The sequence below is a fragment of the Helicoverpa zea genome, chromosome 28 (assembly GCF_022581195.2).
Source record: "Helicoverpa zea isolate HzStark_Cry1AcR chromosome 28, ilHelZeax1.1, whole genome shotgun sequence".
NCBI classification, from domain to species: domain Eukaryota; kingdom Metazoa; phylum Arthropoda; class Insecta; order Lepidoptera; family Noctuidae; genus Helicoverpa; species Helicoverpa zea.
The window spans coordinates 6,405,189-6,420,104 of NC_061479.1; the positions used below are offsets into that span (position 1 = coordinate 6,405,189).

General features: G+C 34.5%; 2 protein-coding genes across 4 annotated transcripts in view; one reads left to right on the top strand and one right to left on the bottom strand.

Moving 5' to 3' along the window:
• Positions 1 to 4,150, top strand: part of LOC124643663 (choline/ethanolamine kinase) — a 35,236-nt gene extending 31,086 nt beyond the window's left edge. For all 3 annotated transcript variants that reach the window (XM_047182684.1, XM_047182685.1, XM_047182683.1), the window contains exon 11: positions 297 to 4,150. In XM_047182684.1, the coding sequence (XP_047038640.1) occupies positions 297 to 407 (111 nt within the window). In that variant the 3' untranslated portion in view covers positions 408 to 4,150. The remainder of the gene's footprint in view (positions 1 to 296) is intronic.
• Positions 4,151 to 4,418: 268 nt separating this feature from the next.
• On the bottom strand, positions 4,419 to 14,913 carry LOC124643664 (acidic fibroblast growth factor intracellular-binding protein). The gene is made up of 11 exons (XM_047182686.1): positions 14,756 to 14,913; positions 13,061 to 13,157; positions 12,431 to 12,532; positions 12,090 to 12,171; positions 10,340 to 10,485; positions 8,609 to 8,708; positions 7,718 to 7,845; positions 6,890 to 6,958; positions 6,630 to 6,716; positions 6,036 to 6,134; positions 4,419 to 5,563 (listed from the first exon to the last, which is right to left on the bottom strand). Exons 1-11 carry the CDS (start codon positions 14,838 to 14,840, stop codon positions 5,485 to 5,487), a joined length of 1,074 nt encoding a protein of 357 aa, XP_047038642.1. The 5' UTR covers positions 14,841 to 14,913; the 3' UTR covers positions 4,419 to 5,484.
• Positions 14,914 to 14,916: the final 3 nt, after the last annotated feature.

Sequence of the window (14,916 nt, forward strand, 5' to 3'; positions counted from 1 at the left end):
TCAAAATGGTTCAGTAATTTCAGATGATTAGACATCAATTAAAATGAAGGTAAAAAAAATATTACAATTATTGTACATAGACTGTTAACGGCATAGGTACCTTTCTAAAAGTAAGGGGGTTTGTTCCACCAATTCCTTTTACCAGTAAACACACATAGGAAAAAGTCAAGGCGTCCATTTGGGAACCGTCTTTTGTAACCTTCAAAAAGTGCTGATTTTCAGCTTACTTTCAACAAATAACGTTTAATTTTTAGGTATCTATTTTCTTTGTTCTAAAAAAAACATTTTTTTCCCAGGAATACGCCCTATCAAGACTAGACAACTACCTAAGACTAAAACAGGAGGTTATCAAAAAAGACAAATATGGTCTCCCACAAAAAAGGAAAATTTGCGAAGTCGACATATGAGAGGGAACCCAAAAACTCGCGCTGTAGACCTCACACCGTGAGGTCTCACGACGCCGAGAGATCAGACCTTTACGAGGTCCAAAAGACCCCTTAAAGGTCCTAAGGTAAGACTCAGGATTAACGAGTTTTTTCTAAGTGATGATGGACTTTCGAAGTCCGATGGACTTTGAATTTTGGACCTCAAGAGGTCTTGTGTTTGAAAGTCGGTTTTTTATGGACTTTTTAAGAGACTGATCATGGATTTGTGTTTAAAAGATGGCGGATTAGTAAAAGTCTAGATTGGAGTTTTAGAGGTCCGAAATTTGACTGTTTTTGTCTTTATAAATAATGGGGTGAAATCTAGAGGTCCAAACTGGACTTTTACAAGTCTTAGACCCAAGGAATTTTGGTGTAAATATGTATAGTGAAAAAGTAAACAATTGGTTCCTTAAGATCCAGTATTCTTAACCCATATTAGATTTTACATTTAGAGGTAAATTTCACTTTAAAAACCTCACCAAGTCCAAAAAAATTAAAAACTACCCGCTTTTTGAAAATTTCCAAGTACCCAAATAACTTATTCCGTTAGTTCTAGACACTTGAGATCTGCATATCCTAGCGATAGAGTAGCTTTATCGAAAAGTTTAGCAATTTCGGATAATCTCGAATTTTAAGTACAAAAATGTGTTTGCATGTTGTTTATCGACTTCGGAATTTGCGAAATTTGACTGAATTTGTAAGAATTGGCGCTTAATAGACAATATTTAAGATTATTTAAGCTATTATAAATTATAAGTAATTATAAACTTATAAATATACTAGCTGTACCGGGATAAAATATCGCCTGTGTTACTCGGGAAGAGTGTAGCTTTCCAACAGTGATAGAATTTTTCAAATCATTTCGGCAGCATTTAGGGTACCTCTTTATAATAGTATAGATAAGCATATCTGTTATTACAATATAATTAATTTGTATTGACAATAATTATGACAAAACTTTCAATCAGTGATTGTGATTGTGATGTGACATTTAAACTACTTAAAGAATAGACCGATTTCAATGAGATTTACACACAAAGATAGCTGTCCTTTTTCTGACAATGTTGCCTATTTTACGCCTCTTCTTAAATGGATATGTTACTTAAAATAAGGATCTCTAAAAATGAGTGCGTTCTTAATAAAAATACCAAAAAATATTGAAAAAAAAAATCACAAGAAATAACCTCTCTTGTACGTAATATAGGTCAATGTAAAAATATTACAAAATATTATTATTACTTACTTAAAATTAATGTTTATTATTGTAAAATGTTTAAATTGTTTGAGATTCAAAATGCAACTTTAGGTTTATAAATATGAAAAACTTATTAATAATAAAAATTAGTGTGTTATTTAATATGTCCCGACTTTTGTAATTTCGCTCTTAATGTACCAAAAATATGACTTTTTATTCATACTACCCGTACTTTTAACAACATTTATTTTTAAATTTCGTAATTGAAATTGCAAATTGACTTCCCATATTTTTTAAACATAATTTTTTTTCACCAAATCTATATGAAAACAAGCAAAGCTGAAAATTTTGAAAAATGGCTGAATCTATATGGGTGATTTTTCTTAATAAGATACTAGTTTGTGCCCGCGGTTTCACCCGCGTTCCGGATAGTGACAAAAAATATTATATGTCCTTCTGCCGGGTCTAGGCTACCTCTCTAATTTTCAACTTAAACGGTTCACCCATCCTTGAGTTATAAATAGTGTAACTAACAAGACTATCTTTATTATGATAAAAATATCGAAATTCAAGTAATATTTTTGGTAATTAAAATCGAAATTATAGTAGCTGTATCAAGCTCAAATTGTTAGTCAGGTCAACATTGTACATAATTATAATTAGGCTATTAAATAAAGTCGGGAAGCAAACATATGTTATGAATACAAAATTTAATATATAAGTTACATTATCACACAACAGTAAGTCTAATACCAATCTAACCAAAGGGTATTGGGTTGCCCGGGTAGCTGGGTTGAGGAGGTCATGCAGTCGCTCCTTGTGGCACACTGGTACTCAGCTGCATGCGGTTAGACTATAAGCCGACCCCAACATAGTTGGGACAAGGCTCGGAGGATGATGATGATGACATTTACACAACATAAGTGTCAGTCGGTTATCTGATAGTTAACGCTATCTTTCAGATAAGGCTGCTTATAATTTCTGCCAGATATTTAAGTTAAAGTTTATCTGTCAGATAAGTTCCTGATAGGATATCAGAGACTTTATCAGTAACCTATGAAACTGGTCATAACTTGACACGCATGGTGTCATAATGTAACTTTTATACTAAATTAAACTTAAAATATTACAAGTGTAAATTGTCTAGTTCATAAGTGATGTGATTTTAGATTATAAGTAAGCATCTGCGATGCGGTTGGAACGAATGAATTTCTTGTAGAAAAAAAAAACATTAAAATTACATTCCTATCCATATATTTATTGTGTATGAAATTATTGACATTTGTGTGTATTTTACCTGACTATTAAAATGCCCTGAAAATTGATTTGCAATTTGAACTGTTTGAACTGATTGGCGCATCACTGCGCTAAAGTTGCGCAATGTTTGCGCAATAAACAAAGGCACAGCATATCCTAGTATTTGCTAAATTAGTGTAAAATTATTGTGCCTTTGAATCGTGAAGCTTATCTATTGAAATAAACAGTGTTTTGCATAACACTGACTGATTAGAAGTTTGCTAAAATGTGTACTTAAAATTAAAAAAAAATACTATTAATTTCGGTATATTTTGAGTATAATCATGTGAAAAATAAGAACACTAATTATCAAAAAAACATTAAGGATTTTGTAAATACGTCTGAATTTCTGCAAAAATGACCAGAAAATTATGAATTTGTACTTACAAAAAAATGCATTTGACATTACTTAAAAGCGACCTGAAATAATATTTAAAAATGTATGACAAAAAAGCGAAAAATTCTTTCGACATATGCAAAAATAAATGTGAAAAATCCTGTCGAGAAAATCAGACGTTAATGATCATAATTATCTGACTTGAATATTTGTACGTAAATGATACATAAACCTTTCCGTACACAACTTTTAAACATCTGTTGAACACTTGTTGAAATGAAGGTCCGTTTTGCAACCACCTTTTTTTAGACAAGTGTTCAACAGATGTTTAAGTTTTTGTAGTAAGGCTGTTCATGTTTTGTAATGAAGAACAAAAATAAGTGGATAAGACATAATATTATGAACATTAAGAGACATACTACAGACTAAACAGTCGGCCGATGGTTGGCAAACATTTTTTTAACGAAAATCTTGATTCCAATCAAAGTTTTCAGTCGGTCTGATACCGGCTAAATACCTGATCTTTGTAATGTGCGTACTACCATTCATCTTCACACTGATTTATGAGCACAAACAAACTATCGGCCGACCAAAAGTTTGCAGTGTTACTTGGCGCGAAATAATATCCTGGATTTGACTATCTTATACAATCTTCAAATTATTATACCATCGAAATAAAGATAGGATTTTAATTTATATAAAAACTAGACATTTCCGGTTTCACCGACATCCCGGGGGAACTTCTTCCATTACCAGGGCAAAATATAGCCTATGTTACTCGGGAAGAGTGTAGCTTTCCGACAGTGAAAGAATTTTTCAAATTCTTTAAGTTCGGATCCTTTGGGTGAACTTATTTAATCCTATGTTTATTTCGATAATATAATACTTAACAGTACGCAAAAAACTGAAATCTAAAAATAATTTTAAAATTCTTTTGATTTTTTATGAACAATTTCAGTTGAAAAAAAAAATGTAAAAATATGGCATGTGTACAAAAAATGGTTTATTTAATACTTTGGAAATACTGTAAATAGTCACTATCTTGTGATAAAAAATGATTTTATGTATATTTTTTTTATTTTATTTTTTATCTATACATATTTTTAAAGATTGTTTTTTTTTTTGTAATAATAATTATGGATAATAAAATAAATAAAAAACATTGTTTCGAATTTATGGGTTTTTATTTTTCTAAAACATTCTTAATTTATTTTTGAAGCTATAAGTACAACGATTTTAATTGGCGAAGATTTTTACAATTGCCTTGAACATAAGAAATATATTGATTAAATTTTTAAGACATACTTCTATACAATTTCTTCCATTATAAAATGAAATAATAACTCACTGAGTCTTTAGCTATCTTCATACAGACTAGATTACATTATTTCAATATAGTTAACATTTTTAGCAAGTTTATAATATACATTTAATACAAGCTGTTGATTTGCATCCGTGCAATAATCAAGGATGTAATTATGCTAATGATTCTTAACCCAATTCAACAAAAAAATTGGTACGTAATTATTATTTTTTTGGAAATTCACCGACCCGTATTTCAACTCGGCGCGTGTGTTACTTGGCCTTAAAACCGTGCTGCGCCCTCACACAAACGCAAACACAAAGCATACGCAACGATCATTCATAAAATTGGGTTAGTTCTGAAATACTACGACATTACGATAACAAAAAAAAAAAAGCAGCGCATATTAACTATTTCCCGTCTACTGTAATTCCAATCGACTATTTACGTATTTTATGTGAACCTCCTGAAATATTGCACAGATGCAAATCAACACCTTGTCTGTTAATAATTATCTTACCAAAAGTACATAAGACAACATTTATACTCCAATTTGAGTAGGTATTTAACTGAAGGTAAACAATCTTGATACTTAGGACTTTTTACACAAATACATATTAAACGAATAAACTATTGCTTAAAATAATGATTCAATTGATCAAGTAATTTTAATATTTTTGATCTAAGTTTTTAAATAAAAAATATAAATCAAGATGTTTTTGGGTTAGTGGGTTGCCCGGGTAACTGGGTTGAGGTTCATTCCTTGTGGCACACTGGTACTCAGCTGCATCCAGTTAGACTGGAAGCCGACCCCAACATAGTTGGGAAAAGACTCGGGAGATGATGATCAAGATTTTTTACTTTAAGTTAAGTGCCTAGGCAAATGGAGTGAATACAAACAAAGACATACAATAATTAAGTAAATGTGTTAAATATGATACATAGTTAACAAACATTGACTTATAACTCTCATATATCGCTCCCAAACGCTTTTTAGGTCCGCTTCCCTGAAAGAAGATGTAAAAAACTTAAGTAAATATGCCTTGGATATTATCTTCAGGGTAAGTACAATATTTACCTCTGCAAAATTTCATCTCAATCGGTTCAGATATTCTAGTGTGGCATAGAGATTCTCTGAATGATCAGATGGGAGAACGACTGTATCGATTCAGACGAAAATTGGTACCTAAGTATTATTTTATAAATGGACAAGTTTTTGGATGAAACCGTAGGAAATGGTGAGTATCAATACTATATCGACCGGGGAACTACTTTTTGCACCCGGATAGAAAGAAAGCCTTTCTCTTAACTTCCCGCACTTGGATAAAATATAGCTTATGTTACTTGGGAATAGTGTGGCTTTCCAATAGTGAAAGAATTTTTCAAATCAGTTCAGTAGTTTCGGAGCTTACAGGGTACAAAGAAACAAAAAGAATGTTTCCTCTTCATTAAATTAGTATAGGAAAAGGCCATATTTACCTCAACACATCCATCTGTAGCGCACATTGTTCGTAAGCGCATAAAAACTGCGCTAGATCCGTCTTGGGCCATGACCCCAATCTTAGAGGCTCTACACATCTGAAAATATACAAAAAAAATATAGTAAAAAAAAAACAAGCCTTTATAAATGCACGTTAAATTAGTTAAAGTCCATTACAAGACTTTTCTAACAAGTCCAAACACAGCTATGATACGATGTTGCATCATGAAGTTCCAGTTCATATCTTCCGGCTCCATCATCAGATCAGTTCGACAGTATAGAAGAAGAAAATATACTGCACCGTACACAAATAAAATTCGGATAAGGATACCAATGACTGTTTCGGATGGCACGTTAAACTGTAGGCCCCGGCTGTCATTGAACATCCTTGACTGTCGTTATGGGTAGTCAGAAGCCAGTAAGTCTGACACCAGTCTAACCAAGGGGTATCGGGTTGCCCGGGTAACTGGGTTGAGGAGGTCAGATAGGCAGTCGCTCCTTGTGGCACACTGGTACTCAGCTGCATCCAGTTAGACTGGAATCCGACCCCAACTTAGTTGGGAAAAAGCTCGGGAGATGAGAATGATGATTACCTTTCAAGTAGATCTATGAAGAGAGATCGCAACTCTCTCCCGCGATGCAGGTTACACGCCAAGCCGACCAGTGCACGAGTGTATAGTCTGAAACATATTATAATATGTACATTATTTTCTAGCTACAGGAAGTTGTACCCTAGGGACGCGGGTAAAACCTAGTACTTATATATTTCCGGTTAAAGAAATGCAACATTAACTATCTTTATAAATAAAAATTAATATCAAGATTGTCTTCAGTGAAATGCCAGTGTTCTTACCTAAAATTGAGTTCCAATTCTTGATAGGACTTCTCCAACAATTTTGGCCTGAGACGCATGCAGATTAAACTGAAATGTAAAAAAGATTAAGTAAATATATTTTTTTATTACTGACCTTCTGAGAGGCAGATAATTAGAAACTACATATCACAAGTTCACTCAGTCTCGACGCTACCCCCAAAACATAGTTAGGCAAAAGGCTATGCAAATGTTGATACAGTACAATTTTTTTTATATAAATTGACAGATATTTCAAACGGCACATTTAAAAAATAAAAAAATCATAATCTTTAAGTTTGTTTCTGAGATTTTTTGATAACAAATAGTTAACTATCTAAACTAACTAGAAAAAAGTCGTGGTGGCCTAGTGGGCAAAGAACCAACCTCTCGAGTATGAGGGCGCGGGTCGATTCCAGGTCAGGCAAGTACCAATGCAACTATTCTAAAAGTTTGTATGTACTTTCTAAGTATATCTTAGACACCATTGGACTGTGTTTCGGATGGCACGTTAAACTGTAGGTCCCGGCTGTCATTGAATATCCTTGGCAGTCGTTACGGGTAGTCAGAAGCCAGAAAGTCTGACACCAGTCTAACCAAGGAGTATCGGGTTGCCCGGGTAACTGGGTTGAGGAGGTCAGATAGGCAGTCGCTTCTTGTAAAGCACTGGTACTCAGCTGCATCCGGTTAGACTGGAAGCCGACCCCAACATAATTGAGAAAAAGGCTCGAAGTATGATGATGATGAAATAGTTAACTATATTTTTTTTTTATATTTTTGGTATTTTTATAATATTTAAATATATAACAACTATTATCCCAAAACACATACTGTTTATGCTCCTTCTCCTTGTCGAGCAAGATCCTCAGCTCTCTGAGCTCCAACAGGAACTCTCTATCCATCTCCGTATCATAGTACTCCGGGCCCGTGCAGCTGTATGTCCAACTGCCCATTATTGCCTGCAATGTAGTGTAATTGGTAAGAAATAATTAGATAATTATTATGAATATTTTGTAACGCTTTGCGAATTTAATCAGAAATAAGAAATATAATAATAAATATAACTGGGTATCGTAGTTTCCCCATTCCTAGTCCATCACAATAGCCTAAGTAGTTTTCATCCATAGTTAGCAATAGTTTAACACAGAACCGGGGATTGTCCTTGGGTACATTTATATAGTGTATACGGGGATAATCGTCGGCTTTGTGTCACCATTTCATTAAAGTTGTCTCAAAAGGGCTTCAGCGTGTTGGCTTCGGCCCCACGTTCGCCTCCCAAAAATCCGGGTCTGGTAGAGACATGCAAATATAACTGGGTAATAATTTGGGTAGATTACAGGATGATTTTCATTCGTTCTGTGCACGAGTTATAGACAATATATTATTCTGACATACAAGGTATGTTACTGTCAAGTTTTCAACAAAATCCATCAAGTTGTTTTTGCGTGAATAAGGTCCAAACTTCCACACTTCCATCCGCACTCACATACTTATTAGTATTAGTAGGATACTATGGCTTAAACGCAAACGAAAATAAGCTTCGATAATAATGGCCTCCAAAGCCGATTATCGACCAAAGTTCTTAAGAAACTTTCATACAATTCGATTTCGATTTGATCCCGGAATCGAACCAGAGCTTTCCTGCAAAGCAGACGCACATGCGACCAGTAGACCAATGGGCCAGTTGATGATGATATTAATATTATAAAAGTAATATATTACCTGTGCACAATGATAAAAGTCATTGAAGGATAAATACTGTAACTTCCTCTTGGTTGTCTCGAAACGCATGCACGCTATAAACACTACTGCACCATACTTTCTGTAACAACAACAAAATATATTAATTTAGATTTATTTAGTTACACAATTTTTACTCAGACTAAGAACGGCTGAACCGTTTATATTATAAACACGTATTAGTTTTGTATATTTCTTTAATATTTAGTTATAATTAAAAATAAAACTATGTTCACTTACCTGGACGTTCACAGACCTAGACGATGACAAACTGTTTTCTGCACTACCATTGGTAAGAATTAAACTACTACCTACTTGGCCAGTGGTTCACTGAGCAGGAAGGTAGTCCGGATATTAGCGACGACATTGTTAGCGACTTTCAATTTCCTTAACCTGATCGTTCATGTACCTGGACGATAAGACGAACAGTTCAACCTTTTTTTTAACAACGTTAAAAATCATCACATGACCCCTCCAGCTGTGGGTTAGCAGCGGTGAGGGAGTGTCAGACTCTTACTGACTAAACACCGTCGTGTTCCGTCGTAGGCCGCGTATGTACCACGGCCGCGGTAACTCTTTTGAACAATCCCGCAGCAGGAATCAAATGACTGGATTTCACACTTAGCCAACGGTTTCTGAGCAGGAAGATAGTCCGGAACGTTCATGTACCTGAACGTTCACCTACCTGGACGATGACATAGATACAATTTTCGGCACCCTGAAATAATCACCTATAAAATGACTGGAGTACATTCACTTAGCCGTCGGTTCACTGAGAAGGAAAGTAGTCCCGAACGTTTCGCTACCTGAAAGTTCACCCACCTGGACGTTCACCTACCTGAACGTTCATCTACCTGAACTTTGAATGTTCACCTGCTTTTAGCTACCTGGGCGACAACGATGATGATAAGATTTCCTGCATCCGGATAAGTATAAATTGACTGAACTATACTCATATTGATATCTGATACTTACGCGAATATTAGACTCTAGCCGTTTTCCCGCGATTTCATCCGCGTCCCGTGGTAACTACTGCCCGTACCGGGATAAAATATAGCCTATGTTACTCGTGGATAATGTAGCTTTCGAATGGTGAAAGAATTTTTAAAAACTGTCCAGTAGTTTTTGAGCCTATTCATTACAAACAAACAAACAAAGTTTTCCTCTTTATAATATTAGTATAGATTTAAATAAAACTTTTTGTATTAAATAATATTAATATAACAGCCGTTGCATTGTGCCGTGGGTGCAAGTGCGGGGCTGCCGTGCAGACGATGTACCACCTAATCGCATGTCCACTGTGCCCTGAAACTTGCTCGCGGGAGGACTTAATGAGCGCATCCGGCCGTGCTCTCGCTGTGGCGGCATGTTGGGCTGACATAGTGTAGTCTCACTATAAGACATGTCATCGACACGAAAGAAGAAGAAGAATATAACAGCGATAAATTAAGTAAAAGTAGTTTTATTTAAATGTCTGCACTACTCACTTGGCCAGCGGCTCTTGCAGTAGGAAGGTGTACGTTCACCAACATAAACACTCGCCTAAAAGACGTTCAGCTACATGGACGATGACACTCTCCCGCAGCCGGCTAGATATAAAAGACACCTATCTGAACTTCCACCTACATAGACACTCGCCTACATGTACGTTCAGCTACATGGACGATGACACACTCTCCCGCAGCCGGCTAGACACAAGATGGCTGCACTCACTTGGCCAGCGGCTCTTGCAGCAGGAAGGTGGTGCGTATATTGGCGACGACGTTGCCGGGCATCTCCTCGACCGCCTTGAACACGCGCCGCACGTTGTCGAACTGACGCCGGCAGCAACGCAGCGGGGCACCTGAGCGTTCAGCCACCTGGACGGTGAGAAATGGGTGGAGAGTACATAAAAAAATGTATAAATGAATAAATAAATAAATGAAAAAAAAAACTGACTTCAATAGGTATAGTTCGGCCATTCAGAGAATGCGTTCCTGACACGTCGCGATTGAACTGACGACGTAACTTTGCAATGGCGTTGCAGTTACGATAAAAATATTTTTGCTGGTTGTTTACCGTTTTAACAATTGAGGAGCATTAAAACAACATTATTATATCAATAATCAATGAATGTTATAATTTTGTGCCAAACTGAGTGTCAAATAACTTGGTAAACAATATTTTTCTAAATCTATACTGCGCTATTACAAGGTTATGTCAGCGGTTTATATTTTGTAGTGCTGTGCTAAAAATAACAGGCAAGTATCGTAATCTGTTTTTATACAGTTATAATATAAAATAATACGTTTTGATTTTCTTTTTAAGAATTGGAAAATAATGGACTATAAGACTTAATTATAACGTTTATGAAATATAAAAATAAAACTATGACCAAACCGCATTTTTATACTTAGATTAAAAATGGTAACCCCAAATGGCGTTATGGGCCGCCATTTTGTGACGCTAAAACAGTCGTCCGTTGTCGTTTCGTGCGCATAGACCACGTTTTTCAAGTGTTTTCGATCTGTTTTTATTTGATTACCCGGCTTTTGTTAGACCGAGATATCAGGATTGATTCTGTTATTGATAATAATATAATTATACATGTAGGCGAAGATGATGATGAAGACACCACCTCCTCAAGCAAATCGGAGTCTGATTAATATTCTGTTCGCACATTCAATTCAATGTACTTGTAACAAAGAATAAATAAAACAATTTTATTATATGAATATTACCTTTTTTTGGTTTCCACTTAAATAACTAAAATATAAAACAAATGATTCCGCCAATTTAAAACGAAAATAATCTTAAAATAATGCGGCGGTTCATTTTGAAGGAACGGTAACGAACTCAGTGTTATGTTGTGCCCATCACTAGTCGTGACTAACTGATAGGTGTCAGGAACGCATTCTCTGAACGGCCGAAGTATAATAAGACTTGATAAATTCTCTCAAGGCTGACAAATACTACGGTGAAAACGGCATCAAAATCTGATGAAGTTAAACGTGAGATATAAAATAAAAATATATATATATCTACGGTTAAACTGAGCCTTTCTAGTACTAAACTAGGTTTAAGTTTGCTGTATATTTTTTTACGAGTTGTACATCAAGTATGGCGTGTATTTCGTGAGATAGAGTATATACTCTATCTAAGTACTAAGTAAAATGAATTACGAAACTAGCTAATCACCGCAGTTTTAACCTACTTAACGCAATTGTATAAAAATTATACTTTGTCCTTTCTAAGGCTCTAGACTGTTTACCCTGGTAAATAAAGGCTTACGAAGGAACACGATGGGTTTTGGTCAGTAGAAGTCTGATACTCCCTCACGCTGCTGACCCACAGCGGGAGAGGTCATTTGATGATTTCTCATCGAAAAAAAGGCTCTAGACTGCCTGTCTACCGGATTCAAGTTGCTTGGTATGTTCCCTCGGTTGGTAAATATTTAAAAGTAAATAATAGAATTAATACCTACCTCATCTAAATCTTTCCTGTGTCGCGAAGACAGTTTTCTTCCCAGCAGCTCTCTAATCACTGCATCATCCAAGTCATAATACCTGAAAAAATACAGAGTAACCTTTGCTGAAATTCTTATCTACATATATTACTATTTTCAAGTTTGCTCAATTGCGCAACTATCAAGAATAACTGGGCCAATTTGAAAAATGTTTCAGTCTTACATAGCCATTATTGTGGAATTATATAGGATGCTTTTTATCAGGGTACGGAAGAAGTTCCTTGAATCGTTGGCGGAAGCTAAAAATGTATATAATATGCAGCAAAAGAAGTATTTATGTAATTAAAACTATGACTTACTTCTCAATGAGCATCTGTTTGGAGGCCTCGTCGATCTGGAATATCATCTGCTCCGATAACTTCGACGGCACCGTGAGCAACCGCTCCAAGAGAGCAAACGTCCTGTAAGTTAGGGAAAGTTTTATATCGCTGTGCTTAGTATTACTTAAAATTTTACAATACATTTATAATCTTATTTGACAATGATCAATGATTATTTGACAATTTATTATGTTAATTTTATTTACTAAGCAAAGCTTAGCGGGTTGGTCCATGGATTAACAATTTATCCGTCGTGTTTCGAAACGCATGTTAAATTGGTGGGTCCCGGCTGTCATTTGAACTTCTTTTGTAGTTGTTTTGGATAGTCAGAAGCCTGACCAATCTTACCAACTGGTTACCCCAAGTAACATGGTTGAGATGTCAGGCAGAGGCTCCATGTAAAAGACTTGTACTCAGCTGCATCCGTGTAGACTACGCCAACCACAACAATGTCGGGAAATGGCTCAGTAGATGATGATTTGTTATTACAATACACAATTAATAAATTATTATTTCTCATCATCAAATACGTGAATTTGGTAGTTTCATAGCATTAAACATAGAGACTTGTATAATAATGTAAAAGTGGATATTCGAAGATATTTCTACCTGTAGTGATCCAGCACATCGCTAGCAATAAGTTCAACTGTAGCTCCGTGCTGCTTAGCGAAACCTCTCTGATGCAGAGTAGACACTGCTTCACTTGCTGAAAATAAACAAATTATTTATTAGTAAAAAATATTTAGACTGGAGTAATATTAAAAAATTAAATAATTTGACAAAAGAAAAAAAGAGAAATTAACTAAAAAACTGTGTATTAAAACTAAAATAAAATAAAGGTGATTTCCTAATAGTCAATTGTCGGCCACAGCGGCTGTTCTCATATAAGGAGATCAGCCAAAACATATTATAGTGCACGAGCATTTGTGCAGACACAAGTACACTCATATGAACTTCTAGACTCTGGGCTGTTTGAGAAAACACTTGAACATGAAGATATATTAGAAGGAGTATAGTAGCCATCAATAACTTTTATAATTATTGCGCTTAATAATCGAAAGTACCCATTTATTTGTCTGTGTTCATCCTGATGGACACCTTGGTCCAAAATTTTTATTACTATTTTTGATCACCAACTTATATTGTACACTAGCATTTGCCCGCGGCTTCGCTCCCGTCAACACAACACATTTTGCGATTCATTTTTATATTATAGATTAGGGAATTTAAAAGGACATGAATATGAAAATATTTCAATGCTTGTTTAATACAGAGCCTTAGCAATAATCTCAATAAGATTTTCTTCTATAAAAATATCTTATTCACATATCCATTCCTTTCACAGGTCTTCTTTCTTTATGACATGTGTGTACAAAAATTTTTAAATTAAATAAAATATATCTTTTCAATACTTCATAGTAGTTTAATTGGTTTTCCAGAAATAGCTCATGTTATTATGAATGGCAGACACCATGTGTTGTATTGTCTATAAACTAAATCTTGGTATATTGCCAACATTATGATCAATTGTCGAGTGATAAGATTAGAGTTTTCTTGTGTCTTCACCTAAAAAGGTTCTGATTTACATTGAATACTAGTGAGCTACATGAAACAAATTCAGAGAGATTTTTGTGGAAATAAATAAACATAAGAAAGTATTAAGATAAATAGTATCCATTTCTATTAATATATAAAATAAAATGTTAATATTTATATCTTCTGAAATCAAGTCTAAATCATAGAACATTCCAAAGATTAAAGCCAAGTTTACCAACTACATAAACATCAGTTTTTTTGTTTACTTTGTACTGTTAAAACGTGAAAATTCTAAGTAAAGAGATGTTTTAAGAAAAACTATGGTTATTAGTTGAACATTTTTGTGTTAATTATAAAATTCAGAGTTTAAAATAATAATAGTGTTGTATAAAACAGGCTAACATCTTCCGATAACCAAAAAGTACCCATAGAATCCTACATTTTATTTATTCTTAATGTACTATATCATAATGTACTATATTATAATGTATTTTGGTCAGTGGGTCGTCTTAGGGGCGGAGTTCTAGACTTATTTGTTAGATTATCGCGTAAAATATAGAGGCCTTCGACAGAATTTAGGTGACAAGAAATATATAGTCAAATCTGCTTCTGTGCGTCATACGAGAAGATAATTTGTAACAGAAGATAGTAATCATACATATAATATCCTTATTACATAAAACAGAGCCTAAATATAGCATTCCTATTAGATTTTATAACGATAAATTAATGATAACAACATTTTGCTTTATTACGGTGAATACTTACAAGAACAGCCTTCTATCCACAATTGATATATCTCCGGATCAATTAAAGTGTAATTACTGACAAATACGTCCACTTCTGTATACATTTTTGTTTATTTTTATTAATTTTTCATAACCCAAAATACTATCAAATTCACCCAAAGATTCACGATTTTGACACTG

Coding starts and splice junctions, on each gene's coding strand:
- LOC124643664 (XM_047182686.1), bottom strand. CDS start 14,840: ATGTATACAGAAGTGGACGTATTTGTCAGTAATTACACTTTAATTGAT. Junction 13,158..14,755: donor GTGGATAGAAGGCTGTTCTT/GTAAGTATTCAC, acceptor GTTTATTTTCAG/CAAGTGAAGCAGTGTCTACT. Junction 6,135..6,629: donor TTCATAGATCTACTTGAAAG/GTAATCATCATT, acceptor GTATATTTTCAG/ATGTGTAGAGCCTCTAAGAT.